This window comes from Amphiprion ocellaris, chromosome 3, assembly GCF_022539595.1.
Source record: "Amphiprion ocellaris isolate individual 3 ecotype Okinawa chromosome 3, ASM2253959v1, whole genome shotgun sequence".
NCBI classification, from domain to species: Eukaryota; Metazoa; Chordata; class Actinopteri; family Pomacentridae; genus Amphiprion; species Amphiprion ocellaris.
This window is the reverse complement of record NC_072768.1, coordinates 27,913,652-27,926,437: the sequence shown is the minus strand read 5'-3', so window position 1 is coordinate 27,926,437 and position 12,786 is coordinate 27,913,652. Positions and strand designations below refer to the sequence as shown.

At 38.7% G+C, this 12,786-nt stretch overlaps 1 protein-coding gene across 1 annotated transcript in view; it reads left to right on the top strand.

The window, feature by feature from the left end:
• The window catches only part of lrp5 (low density lipoprotein receptor-related protein 5), a 140,421-nt gene that overhangs the window by 91,752 nt on the left and 35,883 nt on the right, over positions 1-12,786 (top strand). The window contains exons 12-13 of the mRNA XM_023267413.3: positions 367-583; positions 700-853. Of these exons, the coding sequence (XP_023123181.1) occupies positions 367-583; positions 700-853 (371 nt within the window). The remainder of the gene's footprint in view (positions 1-366; positions 584-699; positions 854-12,786) is intronic.

The window sequence follows — 12,786 nt, the reverse complement described above, 5'->3', positions numbered from 1 at the left end:
TGCTGGGTGACCAATTTTTTGGATTTGAATGTGTGATAAATTTGTACTTACTTTCACAATGTGACTGTGTGTCTTAAATACCAAAGTTATAAAATTGACAACAAATTGTCAATTTTAATAGGCAGTCTTTCAAAGGGCCTCAACTGTTTTCTTACATTAAAAGTATTACCAACAATGCCAATACAGTTATGAAATCTAACAAAATAATATGTTCTGTTCTCTGACTGACAGTTTCTTTTGCCATGAAGATTTTAAGGATGACTTTTTTTTTTTTTTTTTTTTTTTTTTTTTTTTTTACACTTTAGCTTTACAAAAGCTATAAAAGTTTCCCTGTTCACTTTTTGTCTTTTTCCACCCCTGTCTCAGGTGATCAGTGTGGATGGCAGTAACAGGCAGACCCTGCTCGAGGACAAGCTGCCTCATATCTTTGGTTTTACTCTACTGGGTGATTATATCTATTGGACTGACTGGCAGAGACGTAGCATTGAGAGAGTCCATAAAGCTACAGCTGTACGAGAGATCATTATTGATCAGTTGCCCGATTTAATGGGGCTCAAAGCCACTAAAGTGACAGAGACATATGGTAAGACACAGATTTTTCATGTGATTTTTTAACAGTAGAACATGTCGAGCAAATATGAAAATGCTGTATGAGACACATATTCATACTTTGAACTTTTTGGTCTTTAATGTATCCAGGTACAAATGGCTGTGCGATGGATAACGGTGGATGCAGTCATCTTTGTTTCTGGCATCAGCAGGCTGTTAGCTGTGCCTGTCCCATGGGAATGGAACTCCTCTCAGATCTCCATACATGTGTGGTTCCTGAGGCCTTCCTTCTCTTTACCAACAGGTAGGCTAACACCAACCTGTGAACCAGTTGGATGAATAAGATGAACTGTTTCACTGTTTTTATTACCTGCAACTAGTACCTATTGCATTCATTTTGTCTGTATCCATTAAAAAATATAAATAAAAGAAACAAATGGCAAAAAGGAAGGCAAGGACACAAAGCACCTTAATAACACTGATAAAAATAGGGCTGGGACTTCAGTGCGTTAATTTCGATTAATTAATTACAGAAAAAAACAACGCGTTTAAAAAAATAACGCATTTAATCGCATCCTTCTCAGTTCCCTTATTTCTGGCACACCAGTAACACTGATGAACACTCCAGCCCAGTAGGTGGTGGTAATGAACCTAAAGTCTGTTTGCAGCCTTCATAAAGATACACAGGAGTGACATCAGCACATAGGCGTGTTTGGTGAACAGTGAAGGAAGAGACCACATAGAGCGTGTTAGGCAAAAAGTGTTCTTTTAAAAATCTTCCAGAGTTTTAGAAATCAAGTGCAAATGCTTCACAAAAATATGTTCCCAGGTAGCCTTATACAACACAGTAGTACCAACACAACATGAGATTTATTACCTTAAATTTCAATATACTCTACAAATGAACAATACAGATCACCATGATGATTTTAGCTCATTTGCATAATATGAAAAAGGGCAAAGTGACTAAATAATCCGTGTATAATCCGTGTATGGTTCGCTCATTCGTTTTTCCATTTCAAAATAAAATCTAAAAAAACAATAAACTGCGGTTTTTGTTGTTTTTCAGTTTTTAAAACTTAAATGTAGAAATGCATTATTTAACAATCCGTTAAAATCCGAGTATGGTTCACTCATACATTTTTCCGTTTCAAAATAAAATCTAAAAAAAAAACAATAAACCTCGTTGTTTTTTGGTTTTTCAGTTTTTAAAACCTAAATGTAGAAATGTACTATTTAAATAATGGAAAAACCACAGTGTTGGATTTTTACTGTAGCTTTTTAAACCCGAAATACAAAATACGGCTATTGTTTTATTTTGTTGCAACACCGGAAGTTGCCAAGGAAGAACAATTTAGAGCAGTTTAGGCACATCTTGAACGGCTGTACTCGAGCTGTTTGTCAATTTTACTTACTTTGAATGTGGAAAACCCACTCAGAAATCAGCGACACTTTGGAAACAGCTGTTCCAGTTTAACTGGTGATCAGGTTAACTGGCGATAATGTCCATCTCCAGATTTTTCGTCGCAGATTTGTCCCCACCAGACCTGGCTGTGTGTGAAATAAAGACACTAGAAAAAGAAGACCTCGCCGAAAAATGTCGGCATCACTACTTAATAAAGTCTATATCCATGTAAATATCTACAGACAGTCAAAAGAAATGTGCTGTCTGAAATTAAAAAAACATATTTTTATGAATGGTGAGAGGGAACTATGGAATCCAGAGATAAAATTAGAGACCACAGTCTGACTCATCATGCCACCGATCAGTCCGATAAACATCTTCACAAGGATATAAAAACGATTACAAAAATATAACACAAACTACCTGCGTAGTATAATCACTCAGACTGTACAGTACTGGACGTATTCTAGTCTTCCTCTGCGACGTCTTTAAAAGTATCTTTTTGCCATTTCTAAACCAGCCAGGGGTTTTGGGAAGACACAACTCACAAATATATTGTTTGTTTTGACCAGATCGGATCCCTTTACTTCCATTTTTATTTAATATTGTCAGTGGTTAACGTGCTCTGAAATGATGGTAAGGACGGAGGACTGAACATGTTTTTATTGTTTTCTGAGTGACTAGTTTTGACAACGTGGTCTCAGTTTGTTCCAATGTATTTTATCAGATCCAGCTAATGTTCTGCTGCATGTTGTTCTGATGGGAGGGTGCTGAGGGTCTGAGTGTTTCTGAGAACAAACCCAAGTTAAACCTGAAGTTCTGCTCTGGATCTGTTCCACTGAACTCAGACTAACACCCAGCAGAGGACATGCTTCTATGTTGTGGGTTTTCTTGGAGAGACAATAATTAGTTTTGTGGCTCGTTATTAACCAGGCAGCCTGTGTTAAGTTGTGACTATCCCCAGTTTACCTGGGCATGTTTCCTGAACAATCACCAGGAGTTAAACACCTGGCAGAATGATAGTCATCTATGTGGATGAAGCGGCATGTTTGTTGAACTGATCGGTGGAATGATGAGTCAGACTGTGGTCTCTAATTTTATCTCTGGATTCCATCATTTCCCTCACGTTCATAAAAATGCGTGTTATTTTTTAGGCCACCACATTTCTTTTTACTGTCTGTAGGTGATATTTACATGATACAGACTTTATTAAGTAGTGATGCCAACGTTTTTCAGCGAAGTTTTCTTTATCTAGTATCTTTATTTCACACGAAACATCTGGAGACGGAAACTATCACCAGTTAACCTGATCACCAGTTAAACTGGAACAGGCCAGAATCGCTAGAGTTCTTCACATTTTAAGACTTAAAAATACTTCCTTGGACCATTAAAGGGATTTTGTTCACACTGAGATCATGAGCTCTCAGTGTGATGCGTCTACTCCCTGTAAATAAGACAAACATGTCTTCGTTGTTCAAAGTATGTGGTGCAGAGTTTGGGACATAGAAGTGAAGTCAAGTCGCCACGGGTTCTGGCTTTGATTTCCGGTTCTGTCAGTAGCTTTCAAATGGGAAAAGGCTTTTCTTTTTTGTTTAAACCTTAAAATTGGTAAAAACGCAGCGTTTTTTTCTTTCTCCATTTTTTGTTTTTCAAATTAAATTTTTAAACGAAAAAACAAAAAAACGGCTTTTTTTCTTTGCTCATTTTATTTTTAAACGGAAAAACAGATGAGCGAGCCATACACGGATTCGTGTAAAAAAGTGGAAGTAAAAGGGAACCGATCTGGTAAAAACATACAATAGTTTTTTCATTCTACACAGTGAGCCATGAGTGGACTGTCAGTCAAATCTGAAAGTTACAGCTACAGATATTCCTGTTGGACACCTAAATGATTGTGATGCCATATTTATAGCTCTGTTTATATGTACTCCAATTGGATGGATTAGGAGCGCGTCATTAAATCAAATCCCTTAAATCAAAAATCCTCTCACCGTACTTGGAAAAATACGTGGTTTTTTTTTTTTATCTCGGCCAACACATTTCTTTTTACTGTCTCTAGATGATATTTACATAAATATAGACTTTATTAAGTAGTGATGCCGACATTTTTCGGCGAGGTCTTCTTTGTCTAGTATCTTTATTTCACACACAACCAGGTCTGGTCGAGATGAATCTGCGACGAAACATCTGGAGACGTCAACTATCGCCAGTTCATCATCACTTGTCGTCTGGCTAAATCCAAATAGTCTGGTTTCATGGCGCCCTATTGAGGAGAAATTAACATGTCCATATAACCTACATCATCTGATATATTCCACTATATCACATAAGGTAGTGAAACGTGATTTCGGACCAATTATTTCACACCTTTTCACTTTGTGGCTTAAAGTCCAACAATTTGCAAAAATACATTCTAAATTTTTCCGTCAGTCTCCAATATTTCAGAATTTTAATCTCATAGATGGGAAAGCAATCTGCTTCCCCCAGTGGAGTGATAAGAGAGTAAACACTTCAAGATATTACAGGGAAACAAGGTCTCCTTGAAATCCAGGAATTACAAAGAACTTTTGACCTTCCAGGCACTTCCTTTTTCTTTTATTTACAGTTACGCACAGCAATGCACGCTCAAGGTGTTCCATGCGACTCTGAATTAGAAGATCATCCTTTCCATATCAAACTGAGTACTTAAGATAAAAACAAAGGTATTGCCTCCGACCTATACAAACTGATAGCTGAGGCTTCATATAAACATGTACCTTTAAACAGACTCTGGAAAAGTGATACTGATGTTCCCCCAGAACTAAACTGGCAATCTATTTGGTCCAATATTACCATTTCATTTAGAAAGCCGAACCATCAGATGATTCACTATGAATTTATCCATCGGTCCTATTTTATACCTCAAAGACTTCATCTAATGAAACTCAGAAATAACCCATTTTGTGATTTCTGTCCAGGCAATACCAGTGGTACATTTTTTCATTTAGTTTGGCAGTGCCCGGAAGTTAAGTTTATGGAAGAACATTTCAAGTATATTATCTGATGTAATGGAAAGAACTGTTCCTTGTTCACCAGCTCTGCTATTACTTTTTACATTTCTTCTCTGAAATTAACAATAAATAACAGCTGTCTTCTGTTGGCTGGGCTTACAGCAGCCAAGAAGATGATAGCTTGCCACCGGAAAACCCCACATACACTGTCAATGAAGGAATGGCTTTCTTCTTACAAGGACATTGCACAGCTAGAGCTTACCACAGCACGATTACATTCAGCTAAAGCACAAAATATCAACTGTTGGTCAAACCTGATGAAAAAAATTGAGAGCTTATTATAAGAACTATACTCTAATTCTCATTTCTGGCTGTGCAGTGAATTGTATCCTTATCTCTTTTGTATTTTGTTTCCTGTTCGTCTGGTTGAAATGTACAAAATGTCATAGATGTGTTTGCATGAACTGATATACTGCTATGTACACAGTGATCCTGAGATTTCTGGGCTAGGGTAGAATGAGTGAGGGAATGAATGATGTATGAGTGTAGGAGTTTTTTTGTTTTGTTTTGTTTTTTCTTTTTGTTTCTTCAGATGAACTGTTGATAGTTTCCGTCTCCAGATGTTTCGTCCTCAGATTCGTCCTGACCACACCTGACTGTGTGTGAAATAAAGATACTAGATAAAGAAAACCTGCTGAAAAACGTCGGCATCACTACTTAATAAAGTCTGTATCCATGTAAATATCATCTGCAGACAACAAACAGAAAACACATATTTTTATGAACGGTGAGAGGAAACGATGGAATCCAGAGATAAAATTAGAGACCACAGTCTGACTCATCATGCCACCGATCCGTCCGATAAACATCCCGCTTCATCCAAACAGATCTTTGTCATCCTGTCAGGTGTTTAACACCTGGTGATTGTTCAGGAAACACGCCCAGGTTAACTGGGGATAATCACAACTTAACACAGGCTGCTTGGTTAATAACGAGCCACAAAACTAATTAATGTCTCACCAAGAAAACCCACAACATAGAAGCACGTCCACTGCTGTGTGTTAGTCTGAGTTCAGTGGAACAGATCCAGAGCAGAACTTCAGGTTTACAGTGGGTACGGAAAGTATTCAGACCCCTTTAAATTTTTCACTCTTTGTTTCATTGCAGCCATTTGCTAAAATCAAAAAAGTTCATTTTATTTCTCATTAATGTACACTCAGCACCCTATCTTGACAGAAAAAAACAGAAATGTAGAAATTTTTGCAAATTTATTAAAAAAGAAAAACTGAAATATCACACGGTCATAAGTATTCAGACCCTTTGCTCAGTATTGAGTAGAAGCACCCTTTTGAGCTAGTACAGCCATGAGTCTTCTTGGGAATGATGCAACAAGTTTTTCACACCTGGATTTGGGGATCCTCTGCCATTCTTCCTTGCAGATCCTCTCCAGTTCTGTCAGGTTGGATGGTGAACGTTGGTGGACAGCCATTTTCAGATCTCTCCAGAGATGCTCAATTGGGTTTAGGTCAGGGCTCTGGCTGGGCCAGTCAAGAATGGTCACAGAGTTGTTCCGAAGCCACTCCTTTGTTATTTTAGCTGTGTGCTTAGGGTCATTGTCTTGTTGGAAGGTGAACCTTGGGCCCAGTCTGAGGTCCAGAGCACTCTGGAAGAGGTTTTCTTCCAGGATATCTCTGTACTTGACTGCATTCATCTTTCCTTCAATTGCAACCAGTCGTCCTGTCCCTGCAGCTGAAAAACAGCCCCATAGCATGATGCTGCCACCACCATGTTTCACTGTTGGGATGGTATTGGGCAGGTGATGAGCAGTGCCTGGTTTTCTCCACACATACCGCTTAGAATTAACGCCAGAAAGTTCAATCTTGGTCTCATCAGACCAGAGAATCTTATTTCTCATAGTCTGGGAGTCCTTCATGTGTTTTTTGGCAAACTCTATGCAGGCTTTCATATGTCTTGCACTGAGGAGAGGCTTCCGTCGGGCCACTCTGCCATAAAGGCCCGACTGGTGGAGGGCTGCAGTGATAGTTGACTTTGTGGAACTTTCTCCCATCTCCCTGCTGCATCTCTGGAGCTCAGCCACGGTGATCTTTGGGTTCTTCTTTACCTCTCTCACCAAGGCTCTTCTCCCACGATTGCTCAGTTTGGCTGGACGGCCAGGTCTAGGAAGAGTTCTGGTCGTCCCAAACTTCTTCCATTTAAGGATTATGGAGGCCACTGTGCTCTTAGGAACCTTGAGTGCTGCAGAAATTCTTTTGTAACCTTGGCCAGATCTGTGCCTTGCCACAATTCTGTCTCTGAGCTCCTTGGGCAGTTCCTTCGACCTCATGATTCTCATTTGCTCTGACATGCACTGTGAGCTGTAAGGTCTTATATAGACAGGTGTGTGCCTTTCCTAATCAAGTCCAATCAGTTTAATTAAACACAGCTGGACTCCAATGAAGAAGTAGAACCATCTCAAGGAGGATCAGAAGAAATGGACCGCAGGTGAGTTAAATATGAGTGTCACAGTAAAGGGTCTGAATACTTATGACCTTGTGATATTTCAGTTTTTCTTTTTTAATAAATTTGCAAAAATTTCTACATTTCTGTTTTTTTCTGTCAAGATAGGGTGCTGAGTGTACATTAATGAGAAATAAAATGAACTTTTTTGATTTTAGCAAATGGCTGCAATGAAACAAAAAGTGACAAATTTAAAGGGGTCTGAATACTTTCCGTACCCACTGTAACTCGGGTTTGTTCTCAGAAACACTCAGACCCTCAGCAGCCTCCCATCAGAACAACATGCAGCAGAACATCAGCTGGGTCTGATAAAATACATCAGAACAACACGCAGCAGAACATCAGCTGGATCTGATAAAATACATCAGAACAACAAGCAGCAGAACATCAGCTGGATCTGATAAAATACATCAGAACAACACGCAGCAGAACATGAGCTGGATCTGATAAAATACATCAGAACAACACGCAGCAGAACATCAGCTAGATCTGATAAAATACATTAGAACAACATCAGCTGGATCTGATAAAATACATCAGAACAAACTGAGACCATGTTGTTAAAACTAGTCACTCAGAAAACAATAAAACACGTTCAGTCCTCCGTCCTAACCGTCATTTCAGAGTACGTTAACAATATTAAATAAAAATGGAAGTAAAGGGATCCGATCTGGTCAAAACAAACAATATATGTGTGAGTTGTGTCTTTCCAAAAACTCTGGCTGGTTTAGAAATGGCAAAAAGATACTTTTAGAGACGTGGCAGAGGAAGACTAGAATACTTCCAGTACTGTAGTCTGAGTGATTAAACTACGCAGGTAGTTTGTGTTATATTTTTGTATTCCTTTTTACATCCTTGTGAAGATGTTTATTGGACTGATCGGTGGCATGATGAGTCAGACTGTGGTCTCTAATTTTATCTCTGGATTACATCGTTTCCTCTCACCGTTCATAAAAATGTATGGTTTTTTTTTTTTTCAAATTTCGCCAGCACATTTCTTTTTTATTGTCTGTAGATGATATTTACATGTATATAGACTTTATTAAATAGTGATGCCGACGTTTTTCGGCAGGTCTTCATTATCTAGTATTTTTATTTGACACATAGCCAGGTCTGGTCGGGACGAATCTGAGGACGAAACATCTGGAGACGGAAACTATCACCAGTTAACCTGATGGTCAGTTAAACTGGAACAGCGGCACCAGTAGATGACCAGTATCCTGTCATAAACTGTCGTCCACATGTCGGATCTGTCTGTAAAACACACAAAAGTGAAACGTAACATTCTACAGTTAATAAAGTATGGCACTGAAAATAACATCTGTGGTTAACAGAACAAATTACAGCTCTCTCCAAATCAGCACGATTGATCTTCTTAAACTGTTCTCCAGCAGAACCTCCTGACACTCATTATAGAACAATGGAGAACTCCATGATTTCTGCGTGGGTTTTCCACTCTTAAAGAGAATTAAATCGGAAAAGGGCTCAAGGACAGCCATTCTAGATGTGTTCACGGTCCAGACCAGCTCTAAACTGTTCTTCCTCAGCGACTTCCGGTGTTGCTACAAAATAAAACAACAGCCGTATTTTGTATTTCGGGTTTAAAAAGCTAGAGCAAAAAACCAACACTGTGGTTTTTTCATTAGTTAAATAATACATTTCTACATTTAGTTTTTAAAAACTGAAAAACAAAAAAACATTGTGGTTTATTGGTTTTTTAGATTTTATTTTGAAACGGAAAAACGAATGAGCGAACCATACACGGATTGAAAACACTGCGTTTTTACCAATTTTGAGGTTTAAACAGAAAAAGCCTTTTTCCTTCGGCGCACCATTTGGAAGCTACCAGCGGAATCGGAAATCAAATTGCTCTCCATACAGAACCTCCTGACACTCATTATAGAGCAGGGGTCGGCAACCTATGGCTTGCGAGCCAGATGTGGCTCTTTTGATGACTGCATCTGACTCGCAGATAAATCTTAGCTGACATTTCTTAACACGATAAGTAATGAATAATTCTGCTGACATTTTAAAGTAAAACGTTACAGAAATCACAGTGTTAAAAATATAAAACAGTCATGCATTTTAATCCATCCATTTCCATCACTCCTGTTCAGGGTTGCAGGTGACTGGAGCCAATCTGTCCTTCAGGGTACAGGAGGGTCCGACACCAAAACTCTATTTTTATTGGATAATGTGGTAGCCTACACAGGTCGTTGTGAGGTCAAGAAGTAAACTTCCCTCCTTTTAATCAAATAGTCAGCTAGATAATTTATGCAGAGCAAACCCTTTTGACGAAGAAGATGGCGAAAAGAAAAAAAGATGAGGAATACCTAGGGTTGCCACCCGTCCCTTAAAATAGGAAATCGTCCTTTATTTGAATTTGAATTGTTCCGTATTTTCATAAATGTCCTATACACCTCTGTCACACACTCATCCAAACTGAATGAACAAAATAAAACACAAGAAATATTAAGGGCAGCAAATTTCATCTTCCTTAGACCTATGTAGTGAGGACCCAACACGAGGCCCACCGGAGCGGATAGACCTTCTCTGTGTGCCCGGTCCTATGGTCCTGTGGCAGGTTGCCAGGTTACAGACGCTGCACCTGCACATTTAAAAATATCTACACCCGAAACTCCACCACGTCCACAGAAGCAAAAACGTTTGCAAATGTACCGACGTGAGTGGGAAGAGTCAAACCCCTGGCGGTGGGTTCTGTTGCTCATGGATTAGCTGAAGTAAAGCAGCATCAGGGGGCCAACATGTAAGAAACATGAGAACAGAGAGAGCCCAACCAGCAGGTCACAGTTTTTCATCTCCCAATCATCTCCTGAAGTCGGTATAGTAAGGGACATCAGTATCTGGTTGTGAGGATGCTTATAATCATGCTGATGTGGCCATAGACTCTACAGTGTTTTAGTGACTCAATAAATGCCTAAGTTGTTTGTTATTTTTTAATGCTTTTTAGTTTTTAATAAACATTTATTTAATAGCCTATATGTAGTCAATAAATGGCCTTTGCCTATCTATGGAAAAACTCAGAATTCTGATATGTTAACAGTACTAAATAAATCAATTAATACATGCATACACACATAAATAAGTTAATACATTCATTGTGTTAAGATAAGATTTAGATGGGAAAAAAACGTCTGTAGAGAATTTATTTGTCCAGTATTCTGCATTCAGTTGTTTATGTTTTTGCAGAATCCAGTATTGCACAGTGGTTGGCCATTACATTTTATTTTAGTGTGGTTTCACTGTTTAAAATGAGGCCACTTCTTTTCAGCCATAACCTGTGATCACAAAACAATACAAAATTCTTAGTTCCGTGTTAATAAAGCACTTAAAGCTTTAAGTATGGCTAAATGCTTTTTTCAAAATTAAATATATCACTCCTTGAGTGGTAGTGGCCCCGAGATCGGTAAAGTAGGAAAGATAATCACAAATTCGGACTTCTGACATCAAGAGTTAGATATAGGTTGTCAAAACATAAATAATGCCTCTTTCCCTTCGTTGTAAGGCAGACAATGTGCTACAAGCCCAGTTTTATCAAAAGTAGCTGTCTTTCAAGCTGCAGAAATAGTATTGGTGTCTATGAGCAGCCGGCTGTGAACAGGTACGGTCTGCAAATTGCAAAACCGCTGTAACAGCCAAGAGAGACACAAATATTCAATAACTTCACTCTTATACACTGTGATGTCACCAAAATCACCACAGCCATCAACTGGCTCCTATTGACACCAGTGTTACTCCTGCAACTTGAAAGACAGCTACTTTTGATAAAACTGGACTTGTAGCACATTGCCCACCTTACAACGATGGAAAAGAGGCATCGTTTATATTTTCACAATTTATGTCTAATGAGTTATTGATGCCGGAAGTCTGAATCTGTGAATATCTTTCCAATTTCACTGACCTGTGGCCCCTAGGAGCCGTGGTGGGCGTCCTTTATTTTCATTTCTGAAAGGTGGCAACCCTAGGAGTACAGTACATTTCAGCAGGAATGGAAAGAAGAATTCACCTTTGTATTAATGGTGAAAAGTATTTTATTTATTATTGGTTAGTTTCAGTATAACGTTATTAAAAAGAATACATTCAAAGACTTTCTACTCCGCCAAGGAATGCGGCGGAGTTATGTGATGATCGGCTTACTGTGAATCTGTCTGTCAGTGCACAGCATTCCTCAAAAACAGACCAACAGATTTGGATGAAATTTTCAGGGAAGGTCAGAAATGACACAAGGACCACCTCATTAAATTTTGGCAGTGATGCGGCTTATAGTCTGGATCCACGGATTTGTTAAGGATTTTCCATTGCGAGATATAGCGGCCAGCACGGCGTTGTTGTAACCATGACAACAAGTGAACGCTGTGTCAGTTCACTTTTCACTCGACCTGCTACATATTTCAGTCACGCAGTACATAACTTACACTTGCACAACACATGCCTGTGCTCATACAAGGCAATTTTTTTATTTATTCGGTTAGTTTGTGGGTCGATCTTTATCAAATGGCCAGATTCTATGTTGCCGTGATTTCTAAATAGGCCTGCACAAATTGAGGAACGAACAGTCTTGGCGGAGTACTGCACTCTCTGAGTGCTTTTCTTGTTATACTCTGAAATTGTTGGCCTTACTTAAAAATGCACGCATTTAGTTGTAGGCTATTCAGTGTTTCAAAAACTATATGGCTCTAACGGAAATTTATTTTAAAATATGTGGCTTTCATGGCTCTCTCAGCAAAAAGGTTTCCAATGTGGAGCTCCATGGCGACGCAAAGTGTCACTAATTTCTGCGTGGGTTTTGCCACTCTGAAAGAGCTCACGAATGAAATTGGAAAAGTGCTCGAGTACAGCCGTTCTTGATGCTTTTGTGGTCCAGACTAGTTCTAGGTGTTGCAGCAAATTAAAACAACAGCCGTATTTTGTATTTCGGGTTTAAAAAGTTAGAGCAAAAATCCAACACTGTGGTTTTTTTCATTAGTTAAATAATACATTTCTACATTTAGGTTTTAAAAACTGAAAAACAAAAAAAGAGCGGTTCATTGTTTTTTTTTATTTTATTTTGAAACAGAAAAACGAATGAGCGAACCATACACGGACTTTTCAGCTATGTGTTCTTCTATTTTTATGCATTTAATCACACTGATTGTCTGTTTGGATCTGACTGCTGTCAAAATGAGGGTGACATACATTCAGTAGTGCACCAGAATGTATTATCTAATAAAAACAGATGGACGACTGAACTCCCCACTTACAAGCAGTCTTTGTAGCTTTTGGTCTCAAGCAAGTCCACCTACTTCTTTTTTCATGCCTTCTTTG